The sequence below is a fragment of the Symphalangus syndactylus genome, chromosome 10, assembly GCF_028878055.3.
Source record: "Symphalangus syndactylus isolate Jambi chromosome 10, NHGRI_mSymSyn1-v2.1_pri, whole genome shotgun sequence".
In the NCBI taxonomy this organism is placed as follows: domain Eukaryota; kingdom Metazoa; phylum Chordata; class Mammalia; order Primates; family Hylobatidae; genus Symphalangus; species Symphalangus syndactylus.
Genome location: NC_072432.2, coordinates 55,242,535 through 55,255,509, shown reverse-complemented (window position 1 = coordinate 55,255,509; position 12,975 = coordinate 55,242,535). Strand labels below are relative to the sequence as shown.

Genomic DNA, 12,975 nt, shown 5'->3' with positions numbered 1-12,975 from the left:
TATATGTACATATATATTTATATATGTACATATATATTTATATGTACATATATATTTATACATATGTACATATATATTTATATATGTACATATATATTTATATGTACATATATATAAATATATATATGTACATATATATTTATATATGTACATATATATTTATATGTACATATATATAAATATATATATGTACATATATATTTATATATATGTACATATATATTTATATGTACATATATATAAATATATATATGTACATATATATAAATATATATGTACATATATATAAATACATATATGTACATATATATGTAAATATATATATAAATATATATGTAAATATATATAAATATATATATGTAAATATATATGTAAATATATATATGTAAATATATATGTAAATATATATATAAATATATATATGTAAATATATATATAAATATATATGTAAATATATATATATTTCACCACAATAAAAACTTTAATGCAAGCTTTTATGTATGTATGTATATGTATGAAGGGAATAAACCTAAATTAATAGTAGTTATATTTGGGCAGTAGAATTATAGGTAATTTTTATTTTAGTTTTTATATGACTTTGAGTCTTTTAAAAACTTCCTACAGTGAAAAATTAATAAAAACCAAGGAAGTTTTTTTTGTTGTTTTGGACAGGGTCTCACTGCCGCCTAGGTGCGATCACAGCTCACAACCTCCGTCTCCTGGGTTCAAGCGATTCTCCCATCTCAGCCTCCCAAGTAGCTGGGAATACAGGCACGTGCTTCCACGCCTGGCTAATTTTTTGTATTTTTTATAGAGATGGGCTCTTAACATGTTGCCCAGGCTGGTCTCGAACTCCAGGGCTCACGCACTCCACTGTGCCCGCCCCAAGAAACATTCATTTAAAAAATAAATATAGCACGTCACTGAATACTATGGAGTCTTATCCACCTTGGTGTACAGATTTATCTTCCAGAGAATCTTTGGGGGAAGAAAGAGGGAACTGCTGGTCTCACATGCATGGGTGGAGTTGCACAGCATCCTTACCCAATCCCACTTCTCACTGGAAACCTTCTTAGGTACTCTTATAGGAGCATAATGGTAGAATCTATGCACTCGTTAAGATACTTTTCAGTGGACTCAGGGAAAATGTTAGTGCCAAAAGCATAGAGACTTTTGGCTAGAACATTAATTTGAAATAGAGAGAATAGCACATCTTTGTCAACCATTTATGTTTCCTTTCCCTATAAGCCTAGCATGTCGCAGGTTTAAAATGAGTATCACAAAATTAAAAATGAAAATTTAGAAAGACATGAATCCTTGAAGTCATTTTCTAATGACACAAGATAGAATTATCCAAAGAAAAGTAAGGAAGGATATCATGCTTTCCTTTACTTGAATAGTTAAAACCAGGTGCTATAATTCGCCTAAGGAATGTTCATGAAAATTTTTTTAAATTTCAGAACACTGTTTCATGAGAATATACAGTACTATTCCCCTTCAAGACTCTTCTTTGTGAAGAAGTACAAGACTATATACATAAATTAAATTAGTCTTCTTATTTGAAAATGCTCTCCCTCCTACAAACAGAAACAAAAGTGACAGGCAGTTATCCTACATAGTAAAACAGGGAAAACTCCCTGCTGTCCTGTGCTGCCATCACAGAAACGGCAATGCACTATCCCAACTCAGGCTGTTACCATCTCCTACCTAGAACTAGGAAAGAGCCTGTTTTCTTATCTCTAATTCTGCTGTGCTGCAAACAATCTATCTTGCAAGGCCACATCCAGATTAATCTCCCTCGAGTACCACTTTGACTGCACCACTCAGCAGTTCAAAATCCTTCATGAGAAACTTCTTTCTTATTGTATTATATGAAGTAAAACTCCTTGCCCTGTCACTTAAGGCTCTCCAAAATTTGGCCTAAATACAAATTATATGTTCAATTTATAACAGAGCAATTTGCTCTTCACTAGAAATGTATGGTCTTTTCTGCCTCCATTATCTCTGTCTGGGATAATTCTGATTGTAGTCCAAACAGGTATCCATTGAGAATTTACCGAATGAATGTCTTGCAGATTGCAACATTAGTTTCTCTGAGCCCTGAGCACATAATTTTGGGGTTCACTAATAGAAGGCTTGAAAGTCTCTGGTATCTGTCAGAAATTAACTATTGAACAGCTGGACTTTCTAAATCTTAAACAAAATCATTATCTAAGACATATTGGAACGACAAAATTTTTGTTTATAATTATTATTTTTTGAGATGGAGTTTTGCTCTTTCGCCCAAGCTGGGGTACAGTGTCACGATCTCAGCTCACTGCAACCTCTGCTCCGGGGTTCAAGAGATTCTCCTACCTCAGCCTCCTGAGTAGCTGGGATTGTAGGCCCCCGCCACCATGTCCGGCTAATTTTTGTATTTTTTTTTCTTTTTTGAGACGGAGTTACGCTCTTGTTGCCCAGGCTGGAGTGCAGTGGCGCGATCTCAGCTCACTTCAATCTCCGCCTCCTGGGTTCAAGCGGTTCTCCTGCCTCAGCTTCCCGAGTAGCTGGGATTACAGGCATGCACCACCATGCCTGGCTAATTTTTGTGTTTTTCGTAGAGATGGGGTTTCGCCATGTTGGCCAGGCTGGTCTTGAACTCCTGACCTCAGGTGATCCGCCCGCCTTGGCCTCCCAAAGTGCTGGGATTACAGGCATGAGCCACCACGCCCGGCCTAATTTTTGTATTTTTAGTAGAGACAAGGTTTCGCCACATTGGCCAGGCTGGTCTCAACTCCTGACCTCAGGTGATCCACCTGCCTCAGCCTCCCAAAGTGGCAGGATTACAAGTGTAAGCTACCGCGCCTGGCCTCATGTATAATTATTTATATAACCTCAGCAAAACTTTTGAGAAATCAAAAAAGAAAGTAAGATAAAGTTGTCAGTAGATTAAAATACAGCAGACTACTATAAGATAAAGTTGTCAGCAGATTAAAATATAGCACACTACTAACGTGCAAGAGGTAACAAAGCAGACAGGCATACTGCATGCTGAACACTGAAAAGTGTTGTCTGGCTTCCTCTTCCTATTAGTCACTCTGTTTCTCAGCCAGGTTAAAACATTCTGTTACTTTGTATATAAACAAAGACTAATCTCAAGGCCACAGGCACTTCTGCTTAAGGAGAAAAAGAATATCTATGCAAATATTTAATTTAGATTATAAAGTAACAAATGCCTCAAACAGTGTTGCTGGATGATTTTTGAAATTGCAATGATGATAGTTTTCTATCATTTACACCAGGACTAAACTACCTGGTATAGAAGAGTGAACATGGGCTTTGAAGATAGGGACCTTGTTTATATCTCAACTTGGAGACTATCACTGTGCAATCCTGAAACATAACTCCTAAGAAACTCAGTTTTCTCATCTGCAATTTTTAAAGAAATAATTATTACTACTTCTCAAGGTTGTAAGACTTAAATAAGAAAACATATAACAAGTGCTAGAGCATGTCCAATATGAGCTCAATAAATGTTAATTCCCTTCCCTACTTCCCTGTACCACTTTTTAAGTGGGGACTTACTCCAACCCACGCTACCTCTTTCACTCAAGAATTCTGATTCTTACCCAACTACTGAGAAAGGATACTATCTTCAGTCACCCAGGTTTTAAAAGGTAATTTTTGGAACTCTACAAATGAATTAGCATTCCTCTCTAAAATATCAAACTATTGATGTATCTGTAGTGTATTACTGGAATCTTATTTGTGTAGTTAAGGATGATGCATACAGTGTGTATGTGTGTAAGTTTTGGTACTCTGAACTTTAATATTATACAGTCATGTGTCACTTAATAATGGGTATGTGTTCTGAGAAATACATCATTAAATGATTTCATCGTTGTGTGAACATCACAGAGTGCACTTACACAAACCCAGATGGTATAGCCCACCACACACCTAGGCTGTATAATATAGCCTATTACTCCTAGGGTAGAAACCTGTACATCATGTTACTGTACTGAACACAATAGTGTAGGCAACTGTAATACCATGGTATTTGTGTTCTAAACACAGAAAAGGTACAGTAAAAATATGGTATAAAAGATTTAAAACATGGTATACCTGAATAGGGCACTCACCACAAATGAACCTTAGAGGACTGGAAGATGCTCTGGGTGAGTTGTGAGTGAAGGTAAAGGCCTAGGACATTACTATACACTGCTGTCGATTTTATAAACACTACATTTAGGCTACGCTAAATTTATTTAAAATTATTTTGTTAACCTTAGCTTGCTGTAACTTTTTTACTTTATAAACTTTTAAACATTTTAACTTTTTGACTCTTTTGTAATAACACTTAGCTTAAAACACAAATATTGTATAGCTGTACAAAAATAAGCTTTTTCTATTTTTAAAATTTATTTATGGCCAGATGCAGTGGCTCATGCCTATAATCCCAGCACTTTGGGAGGCTGAGGCAGGAGGGTCGCTTGAGGTCAGGAGTTTGAAACCAGCCTGGCCAACATGGTGAAAGCCATCTCTACCAAAAATACAAAAATTAGCTGGGCTTGGTGGTGCACACCTATAATCCCAACTACTCAGGAGGCTGAGACAAGAGAATCGCTTGAACCCGGGAGACGGAGGTTGCAGTGAGCTGAGATCGTGCCATTGCGCTCCAGCCTGGGTGACAGAATGAGACTCAATCTCAAAAAAAAAAAAAAATATATATATATACATATACATATATATATATATGTATATATATATATTTTTTTACTTTTGAAATTTTTCTTAAAAACTAAGACACAAAAACATGCATTATCCTAGGCCTACACAGGGTCAGGATCCTCAATATCACTGTCTTCCACCTCTACATCTTGTCTCACTGGAAAGTCTTCAGGGGCATTGAAACACAGTGGTCATATTCTATGATAACAATGTCTTCTTCTGGAATAATTCCTAAAGGACCTGCCTGAGGCTGTTTAGCAGTTAACTTAAAACAAACAAATAAACAAAAAAAAAAACCCCAAAAAACCTAGTAGAAATACATTCTAAAATAATGATAGAAAGTATAGTAAATAAATAACCTGTAATAGTTGTTTATTATCATTATCAAGTATTATATACTGTACATAATTGTATGTATTATACTCTTCTGAGTGGCAGGCAGCACAGGTTTGTTTATCCCAGCATCACTATTTTTTTTTTTTTTTTTGAGACGGAGTCTCGCTCTGTCGCCCAGGCTGGAGTGCAGTGGCGCGATCTCGGCTCACTGCAAGCTCCGCCTCCCGGGTTCACACCATTCTCCTGCCTCAGCCTCTCCGAGTAGCTGGGACTACAGGCGCCCACCACCTCGCCCGGCTAATTTTTTGTATTTTTAGTAGAGACGGGGTTTCACTGTGGTCTCGATCTCCTGACCTCATGATCCGCCCGCCTCGGCCTCCCAAAGTGCTGGGATTACAAGCATGAGCCACCGCGCCTGGCACCCCAGCATCACTATAAAGACGTGAGTAATACATGTTGCGCTACAACAGTGTATCAGCTAAGACATCACTAGACTATAGAAAATGTTCAGCTCCATTATAATCTTATGGCACCATCATTATATACGTGGTCTGTCACTGACTGAAACTTTATTAGGCAGCATATGACTGTACATCAAAGGAGGAAGATGTGTGTATAATTCTGGGATCAACTATCTTTCCATAAGACTTTAAAAGTAGTAATATCTGACCGGATGTGGTGGCTCACAGCTGTAATCCCAGCACTTTGGGAGGCTGAGGTGGGCTATTACCTGAGGTCAGTAGTTCTGAGACCAGCCTGGCCAATATGGTGAAACTCATCTCTACTAAAAATACAAAAATTAGCTGGGCATGGTGGCTTGTGCCTGTAGTCCCAGCTACTTGGGAGGCTGAGGCAGGAGAATCACTTGAACCCAGGAGGTGGAGGTTGCAGTGAGCCGAGATCACGCCACTGCACTCCAGCCTAGGCAACAGAATGAGACTGGGTCTTAAAAAAACAAACAAACAAAAAACAACAAACACTCAATCAAGGCCAGGCTCAGTGGCTCACACTTGTAATCCCAGCACTTTGGGAGGCCGAAGCGGGTGGATCACTTGAGGTCAGGAGTTCGAGACCAGCCTGGCCAACATGATGAAACTCTGTCTCTATTGAAAATACAAAAATTAGCCAGGTGTGGTAGTGCACGTCTGTTATCCCAGCTACTCAGGAGGCTGAGGCAGGAGAACCGCTTGAACCCAGAAGGCAGAGGTTGCAGTGAGCCAAGATTGCACCACTGTACTACAGCCTGGGTGACAGAGCGAGACTCCGTCACAAAAAAGAAAAACCAAACAAACAAAAAACACAAAAAACAAACCCAAACCTCAGTCAACACCTCACATTACCCAGTTTACAAACAGTTAGAAATAATACCCCTCCATCTACCCATCTGTTCATAAACAAATAAAGGAGGGGGCCAAACCAAATCCCTTTCAAGCGCAGACCTGTTCTTTGGGACGCAGGCAGCTCACTGGCAGCAGGCAGTGTACCTGTTGTTCCAGGAGGCAGTGCATAAGCTGAAGATGATGGTGGAGCTCCTGGTCCGCCATGCTGGAAGGATGCTCCAGAGGAAGGGGGAGGAGGGAAAGAAGTAGCAGGGCTGGAGGTAGGTGAAGAGGCCTGGTGCTGTGCTGTGTACAGCTGAGACTGCCCAGTATAGGAAGAAGCAGAAGATATGTAAGGGGTGTTAGGGTAAGCGTTTGAAGTAGGAGGAGCAGCATGCTGCTGAGGTCGATACATTGCTGACCCCCCTGTTCCGAAGGGATACGGCTGGGCTGGTTGATAAGCTACACCAAGGAGAAGAAACAGAAATTTCAGTTAGTTACAAGTTTATTCAGATAGTAGCAGAAAATTAAAAAGTTATCTCAGTCTATAGAAATGATTTTAATCAAAGTAAGTTATAATCCCAACTTAAAAATTTATACCGTTATATTTTTGAGGCTCAAATGTCCCAAATACACTTGAATTTAATACTTTCAGTATTTGAAAAATGCCATCCCCAAAATGCTGCTGGTTATGAAAATATTTGAATCATCAGACCCAAGAACTGCAAGACTGAGACTTTTCCTGATCCTGTGAAGAGACTACAGTGACCACCAGATGGAACCAGGGAGGAATTACACATTCAAAGCACCCCACTTCACAGAAAAAGTTACATGGAGTTTGGTGGCAGCTACAGACCTCCCTCCCAATAAGAACTGTAGGGTGAACACCATTGTTATGCATCAGATATCTTCTCCAACATCCAGTTAAATCACCAGCTACTGAAATTCTGAGTTTGAGCACAGTTCCAGATTAAAGGCCAACTCTATGATCCCTAACAAAATTTTACATACAGTATGAAGATGGTTAGTAAACAATCAGGCAAGGCAGCCAACTCATGTTTTAATGCAAAGACCTAAACCCAGATTAGGGAGTTGTGGGTTTTTTTTTTTTTTCTTTGAGACAGGGTCTTGCTCTGTCACCCAAACTGGAGTGCAATGGTGTGATCGTAGCTCACTGTACTCTCAAACTCCTGTGCTCAAGCGATTCTCCTGCCTCAGCCTCCTGAGTAGCTGGGACTACAGGCTATAGGTGCCACCATACCCAGCTAATTTTTACATTTTTTTTTTTTTGTAGAGATGGCGTCTTCTTTTGTTCCCCAGGCTGGGGTCAAACTCTTCACCTCAAGCAATCCTCCTAACTTCAGCCTCCCAAAGTGCTGAGATTGCAGGCGTGAGCCACCATGCCTGGCTTAGGGAGATCTAAATATAAATACCATCACATTCTTTGTGATCAAGGGTAGGTATGAACCTCGATTGAGTGAATCTAGTAAAAGTGTATCTGTTTTCTATCTACTCTGAAGACAGCTTTCACATTAAACATTTGAGTGAAAGTTTGTATCAAATTCATATTTATGTTGAATAATAACATTCATTTTAGCACAGAACACATTCATTAAATTTTCCCCTTTGAGATTTTTATTTTTTTGCCCTTAAATTTTCAAATAGTGGCAATATTTCACTTTCCAGGTATAATTATTTTCTTTTAAAAATGCCACTAATAGATACATGTCATTACACATTTGTTAAAATCCACAGAATGTACAACACTGAGAGTGTAAACTGTGGACTTCAGGTGATAATGAGACATTGATGTAGGTTCATCAATTGTAACAAATATACCACTCTGGCATAGGACATCAATAGTGGGGGCACTCTGTACTTTCTGCTCAATTTTGTTGTGAACCTAAGACTGCTCAAAAATACAAAGTCTACTAAATAAATAAACAAAATGGAAAAACAGTAACAACAAATGCCCCTTGAAACCATTTTTCCAAAAATAATTTGTGTCATCTTGCCTGAAGAAAAAGAATATGTATTAAATAATTTCTAAAATCCTGTTTCTTTATATCAAAATCATGGGACACTTGATTATCTTTAACAAGTCTTAGTAAGGGCTGAGGAACAGGAATCAACTATTCTGAACAGTGTGACAAAGGAGCTACTTCCTAGCATAGTGATTCAGGCCACTTCCTAAAAAAACATGTTTCTTTGTAGCAGGGACTCAGGAATCCTATGCACAATGGTTCTTACTTATTGATTTGACAATGACTTTGGGGCTTCAAAGTAAAGTTACTACATTAGATCATAAATACTGCTCTGAAAGGACTTTGGGGTCACACTACTTACGCTGTGGCTGTGGATAAGGTGGTACCTGGGTGTGCATATGACCTGGAGATGTGGGAAGCTGACCAGCAGCATTTGGATTAACATTTCCATGCATTATGAAACCCGGAGGTGGAGGATTTTCTCCCTAGGAAACAAGAACATGGTAAGAAGGCGGATTACAAGTAGAATCAGGAACTTCACCAGATGGAATTATAATCTCTGAAATGGAATTCTATGTTTATTTAAAAAAAAGACTTTATTGCATAAGAAACGCTGCATTTTGCATATTCTATCTTCCTCAGAACAGCACATTTTCTGAGCAGCACATTTTGAATGATTAAAGATCAGACAGATCCAAAGTAATAATTGCAATGAATGGCAAAAGATGCTAACAGTCTTTAAAAATATTTATGAAATGTCACCAGGATTTTCCATCTCTACTAATTTCCATCCACTACTCCACTCTATAAATACAAGTATAAATGCCATAAAGGGATCTTTTGTTTCTCTTCAATTTCTGCAATGCTAAAAAAGGAAAAAGAAGAAAAAAGAAAAAAAGTCTTCAGTAAAATCAGATTTAAACCACTGTCAAAACCTTGGTTGGTGTTTTTGTAGTTCAATTTAGAACTGCAAAAGAAGGAGAGAAAGGATAAGGAAATAAATAAATTGTGCTAAAAACTGCTTCTTGTATCCTAAAAGCATTAAAATGCAATGCAATGAGCAGGCAGATGGATGGAGAGTGGGGGTGAAAGAGCTTGAGGAAGGTAAGTAGAGAACATATAACTATGTATATTTAGGTGAGCAGAAGGATATACCTGTGTGTCAGAGGGAGAGGCTGCAGGTGGATGGCTGGGAAGGGCAGTAGGAGTTTTGTTACTCCAGGTAGTGACAGTAGGGGCAATTCTAACCTGAATTGAACAAAGAAATACCAATCACAGAAAATAAAAAATGAAAACATTAAAAGAAAAAAAAAAAACCCAAAAGGTATTAATAGCCAGATGCAAAGCAAAAGGTAAGATTGGCAAGATAACATACATTAGTCAGGCAACTGCTTTCAAGGTAGCTGGAATTCCCAAAACAAAACAAAACAACAACAACAAAAACCACACAATCACAATGAAACAGGGAGAGGAAGGCAGGAGAAAAATCAATATGAAAACCTAAGTCAAAGCACAAGAACAATGCCATTCAAGTGTCAAGTATAAGTGGGTAAAGTGAGGCTTTGTAAGTAGAGAAGGAAAAACGACATTCCAAAAAAAAAAAGTGAGTAAAAAAGTGATTTTTTTTCTGGAAGCATTAATAGTATTCATGCTACTACTAATCTACAAACACATTGGTATAAGCTCTCTTTTCTGGATTTCATTACAGCCACAAAAATCATATTAGTCAAATATGAAGCTTAAAACTCATACAATCAGAGTACTAAAGCTGAATATTAAAGATCATCCAGTCTAATCCCCACCCTTTATCGCTGACAAAACCAAGGCCCAGAGAAGTGAAGGGATCCTACAACTCAATGGTGATTCCAAGTGCCTGATTTCCAGGCCAGTGTTTTCTATACTATACCATGCTCTTTGCCCTAGAGGCCATTGTTTTATTGTTTGTTTGTTTTTCTGAGACAGTGTCTCGCTCTGTCGCCAGGCTGAAGTGCAGTGGCATGATCTCAGCTCACTGCAAACTCCACCTCCCGGGTTCACGCCATTCTCCTGCCTCAGCCTCCTGAGTAGCTGGGACTACAGGCGCCTGCCACCACACCCGGCTAATTTTTAGTATTTTTAGTAGAGACGGGGTTTCACTGTGTTAGCCAGGCTGGTCTCAATCTCCTGACCTCGTGATCCGCCCGCCTCGGCCTCCCAAAGTGCTGGGATTACAGGCGTGAGCCACCACGCCCGGGCTGTTTGTTTTTTTAAGCCATCAAAATCCTTTTTGTCAAGTAAATCTTTGCAGAAACTCCAAAACATAAAATAATAATAATAATGATACAATTGACTCTTGAATAACATGGGTTTCAACTACATGGGTCCACTTAGATGTGAATTTTTTTCAATAGAAGTTACACTGAGTGTGCCTGACTCTCCTGCCTCCCCTTCCACCTCCTCCACCTTTTCTCCCTCTGCCATCCCTGAGACATCAAGACCAACCCCTCCTCTTCAGCATATTCAATGTGATGACAAGAAGGAGGACTACTTCCATTTAATGATGAATATTAATGATGAATAGTAAATATATTTTCTCTTCCTTATGATTTTCTTAATAACATTTTCTTTTTTCTAGCTTACTTGTTTTTTTGTTTGTTTCTAGACAGAGTATTTTGCTCTTGTTGTTCAGGCTGGAGTGCAATGGTGCGACCTCAGCTCACTGCAACCTCTGCCTCCCGGGTTCAAGTGATTCTCCTGCCTCAGCCTTCTGAGTAGCTGGGATTACAGGCACACGCCACCATGCCAGCTAATTTTTTGCATTTTTAGTAGAGACAGGGTTTCATCATGTTGGCCAGGCTGGTCTCGAACTCCTGACCTCAGGGGATCCACCTGCCTCGGCCTCTTAAAGTACAGGGATTACAGGCGTGAGCCACCGCACCTGGCCTGCTTACTTCATTGTTAAGAATACAGTGTATAATAAATACAACATATAAATTGTGTGTTAATGGACTGTTCATGCTATCAGCAAGGCTTCCAGTCAACAGCAGGCTAATTTTAGGGGTTAAGTTCTAGGGAGTGAAGTCATGGATTTTCAACTGCACGCAGGGTCGGTACCCCTAACCCACATGGTTCAAGGGTCAACTGTAAAGGCAAAGCTGCGCTGGTCAAAGTGGAAGTGGAAGTCCCCCTGATCTGGCCTCTCTCATCCCTTTGCCTCTGCCTGTTAACACTGCATTAAAACCACAAGCCACTGTCCTCATTCATTCACTACATCATAAGCTTTAATCAAGAAAATCACTGCTTTATTCATGATTCACTTTGTCTTTTCCTACAAGTATAAGATTGGTAAATCAAAGTATAACAAATCTTTCAATGTTTTTTATCTTTTTCCAGAAAGATAAAGCTAAGGACATAAAGAGCAAATATTCTCTTTTCCTAATGTAGAGCTTGCCTTCCTTCAGTACCATGACAGGTAGCTTGGTTTAACAAGATGCTTGGGAGTTCTAATCCCAACTTGGCTGATAACCAGCCATGCAATGCTGAGAAATTCAAGCTCTGTGTCTTCAATTCCGGTGGGCTGCTTGACATCTCTGCTTCTCAGTTTTTCCAGTCATCATCTATTCTGCCCTAACCTATGTCGTAGACTTTCTAAGTCTAGTGCAATCTCCATGAAGGGGGGAATTTAGTCTATTTTGTTCATAAATATACCCCCACAGCAGCTAGAGCAATGCTAAGCACTCATGGCAGGGTCTCAAAAAAATATTTGTCAAATGAATGAAAAAAGTCAAAATAGAGAGTATTCTAGAGAGTTAACAGTTATATTCAAATGTAATCTATCCTGATTAAGTATCAAACAAAAACATAACAGACAAAAGGGCATTAATTTTTCTTGTTTTTCAAGATTTTATATTTACTTTTGCTATAACAAAATGTAAAAAGACTCCATCAATTCTATCAGCAATTTGTTCTATTTCAAAATAAGCAGAGTACCTGTTAACTTTGCTATCAATCAAGACCATTTATTACCTATGGAAAAAATATTCTTCATTTAAGTACATGAAGGTTATCTGCTGGTCTGGAAATATGGAAGTTTCCATGTGAAACAGTAAAAGATAGTAAGAAGCCACATTTTATGACACCAAACATTTGGCAATTTAAATAAAATTATTAGTTCTTTTCACATTCCACATAATCTAAAACTTCACAAACCTTTGGTCATTCATTTTTCTCTAATATCTAAATTGTCCAAAAAAAAAAAAAAGTCTGTATTCTGGATACACTTCATTGTGCAAATACAGAATACACTAAGCTTAAACCTATACTAATGATTAAGAATACTCAAAAAATACTATCTTCTAAAAATATTTTATAAAACAACCAAATCACCAAGATTGTTCCTGCTATTTTACAGCTTGTTAGATGAATCCAATAGAAATTTCAATAGTAGATGTACATGTTTAAGTGAACTTTGAGTGACAGAGAAATAGAACAAATCTCCCTAGAGAGCTTAAAACCAATTTATACTTAAAATATAATCTGTTTGACCAAATGAGAGAGATGATTTCAAAAAGTAGATCATAAATACAACTTCAAGAATCTAGAAAGTAGAACTATTATAACAATATATTGTCTAGTTTTACCATATC

The 12,975-nt window shown here is 38.2% G+C and overlaps 1 protein-coding gene across 37 annotated transcripts in view; it reads right to left on the bottom strand.

Annotated features, from left to right (window-relative positions):
• SEC31A (SEC31 homolog A, COPII coat complex component) overlaps positions 1-12,975 on the bottom strand; it is a 76,685-nt gene that overhangs the window by 18,703 nt on the left and 45,007 nt on the right. For 19 of the 37 annotated variants that reach the window (XM_055297120.2, XM_063610289.1, XM_063610293.1 and 16 more), the window contains 2 exons: positions 8,712-8,835; positions 6,486-6,827 (listed from right to left, as the gene is read on the bottom strand). In XM_055297120.2, the coding sequence (XP_055153095.2) occupies positions 6,486-6,827; positions 8,712-8,835 (466 nt within the window). Of the gene's footprint in view, positions 1-6,485; positions 6,828-8,711; positions 8,836-9,505; positions 9,599-12,975 lie in introns of all 37 variants that reach the window. The other 18 variants (XM_055297126.2, XM_055297132.2, XM_063610291.1 and 15 more) reach the window with 4 other exon arrangements.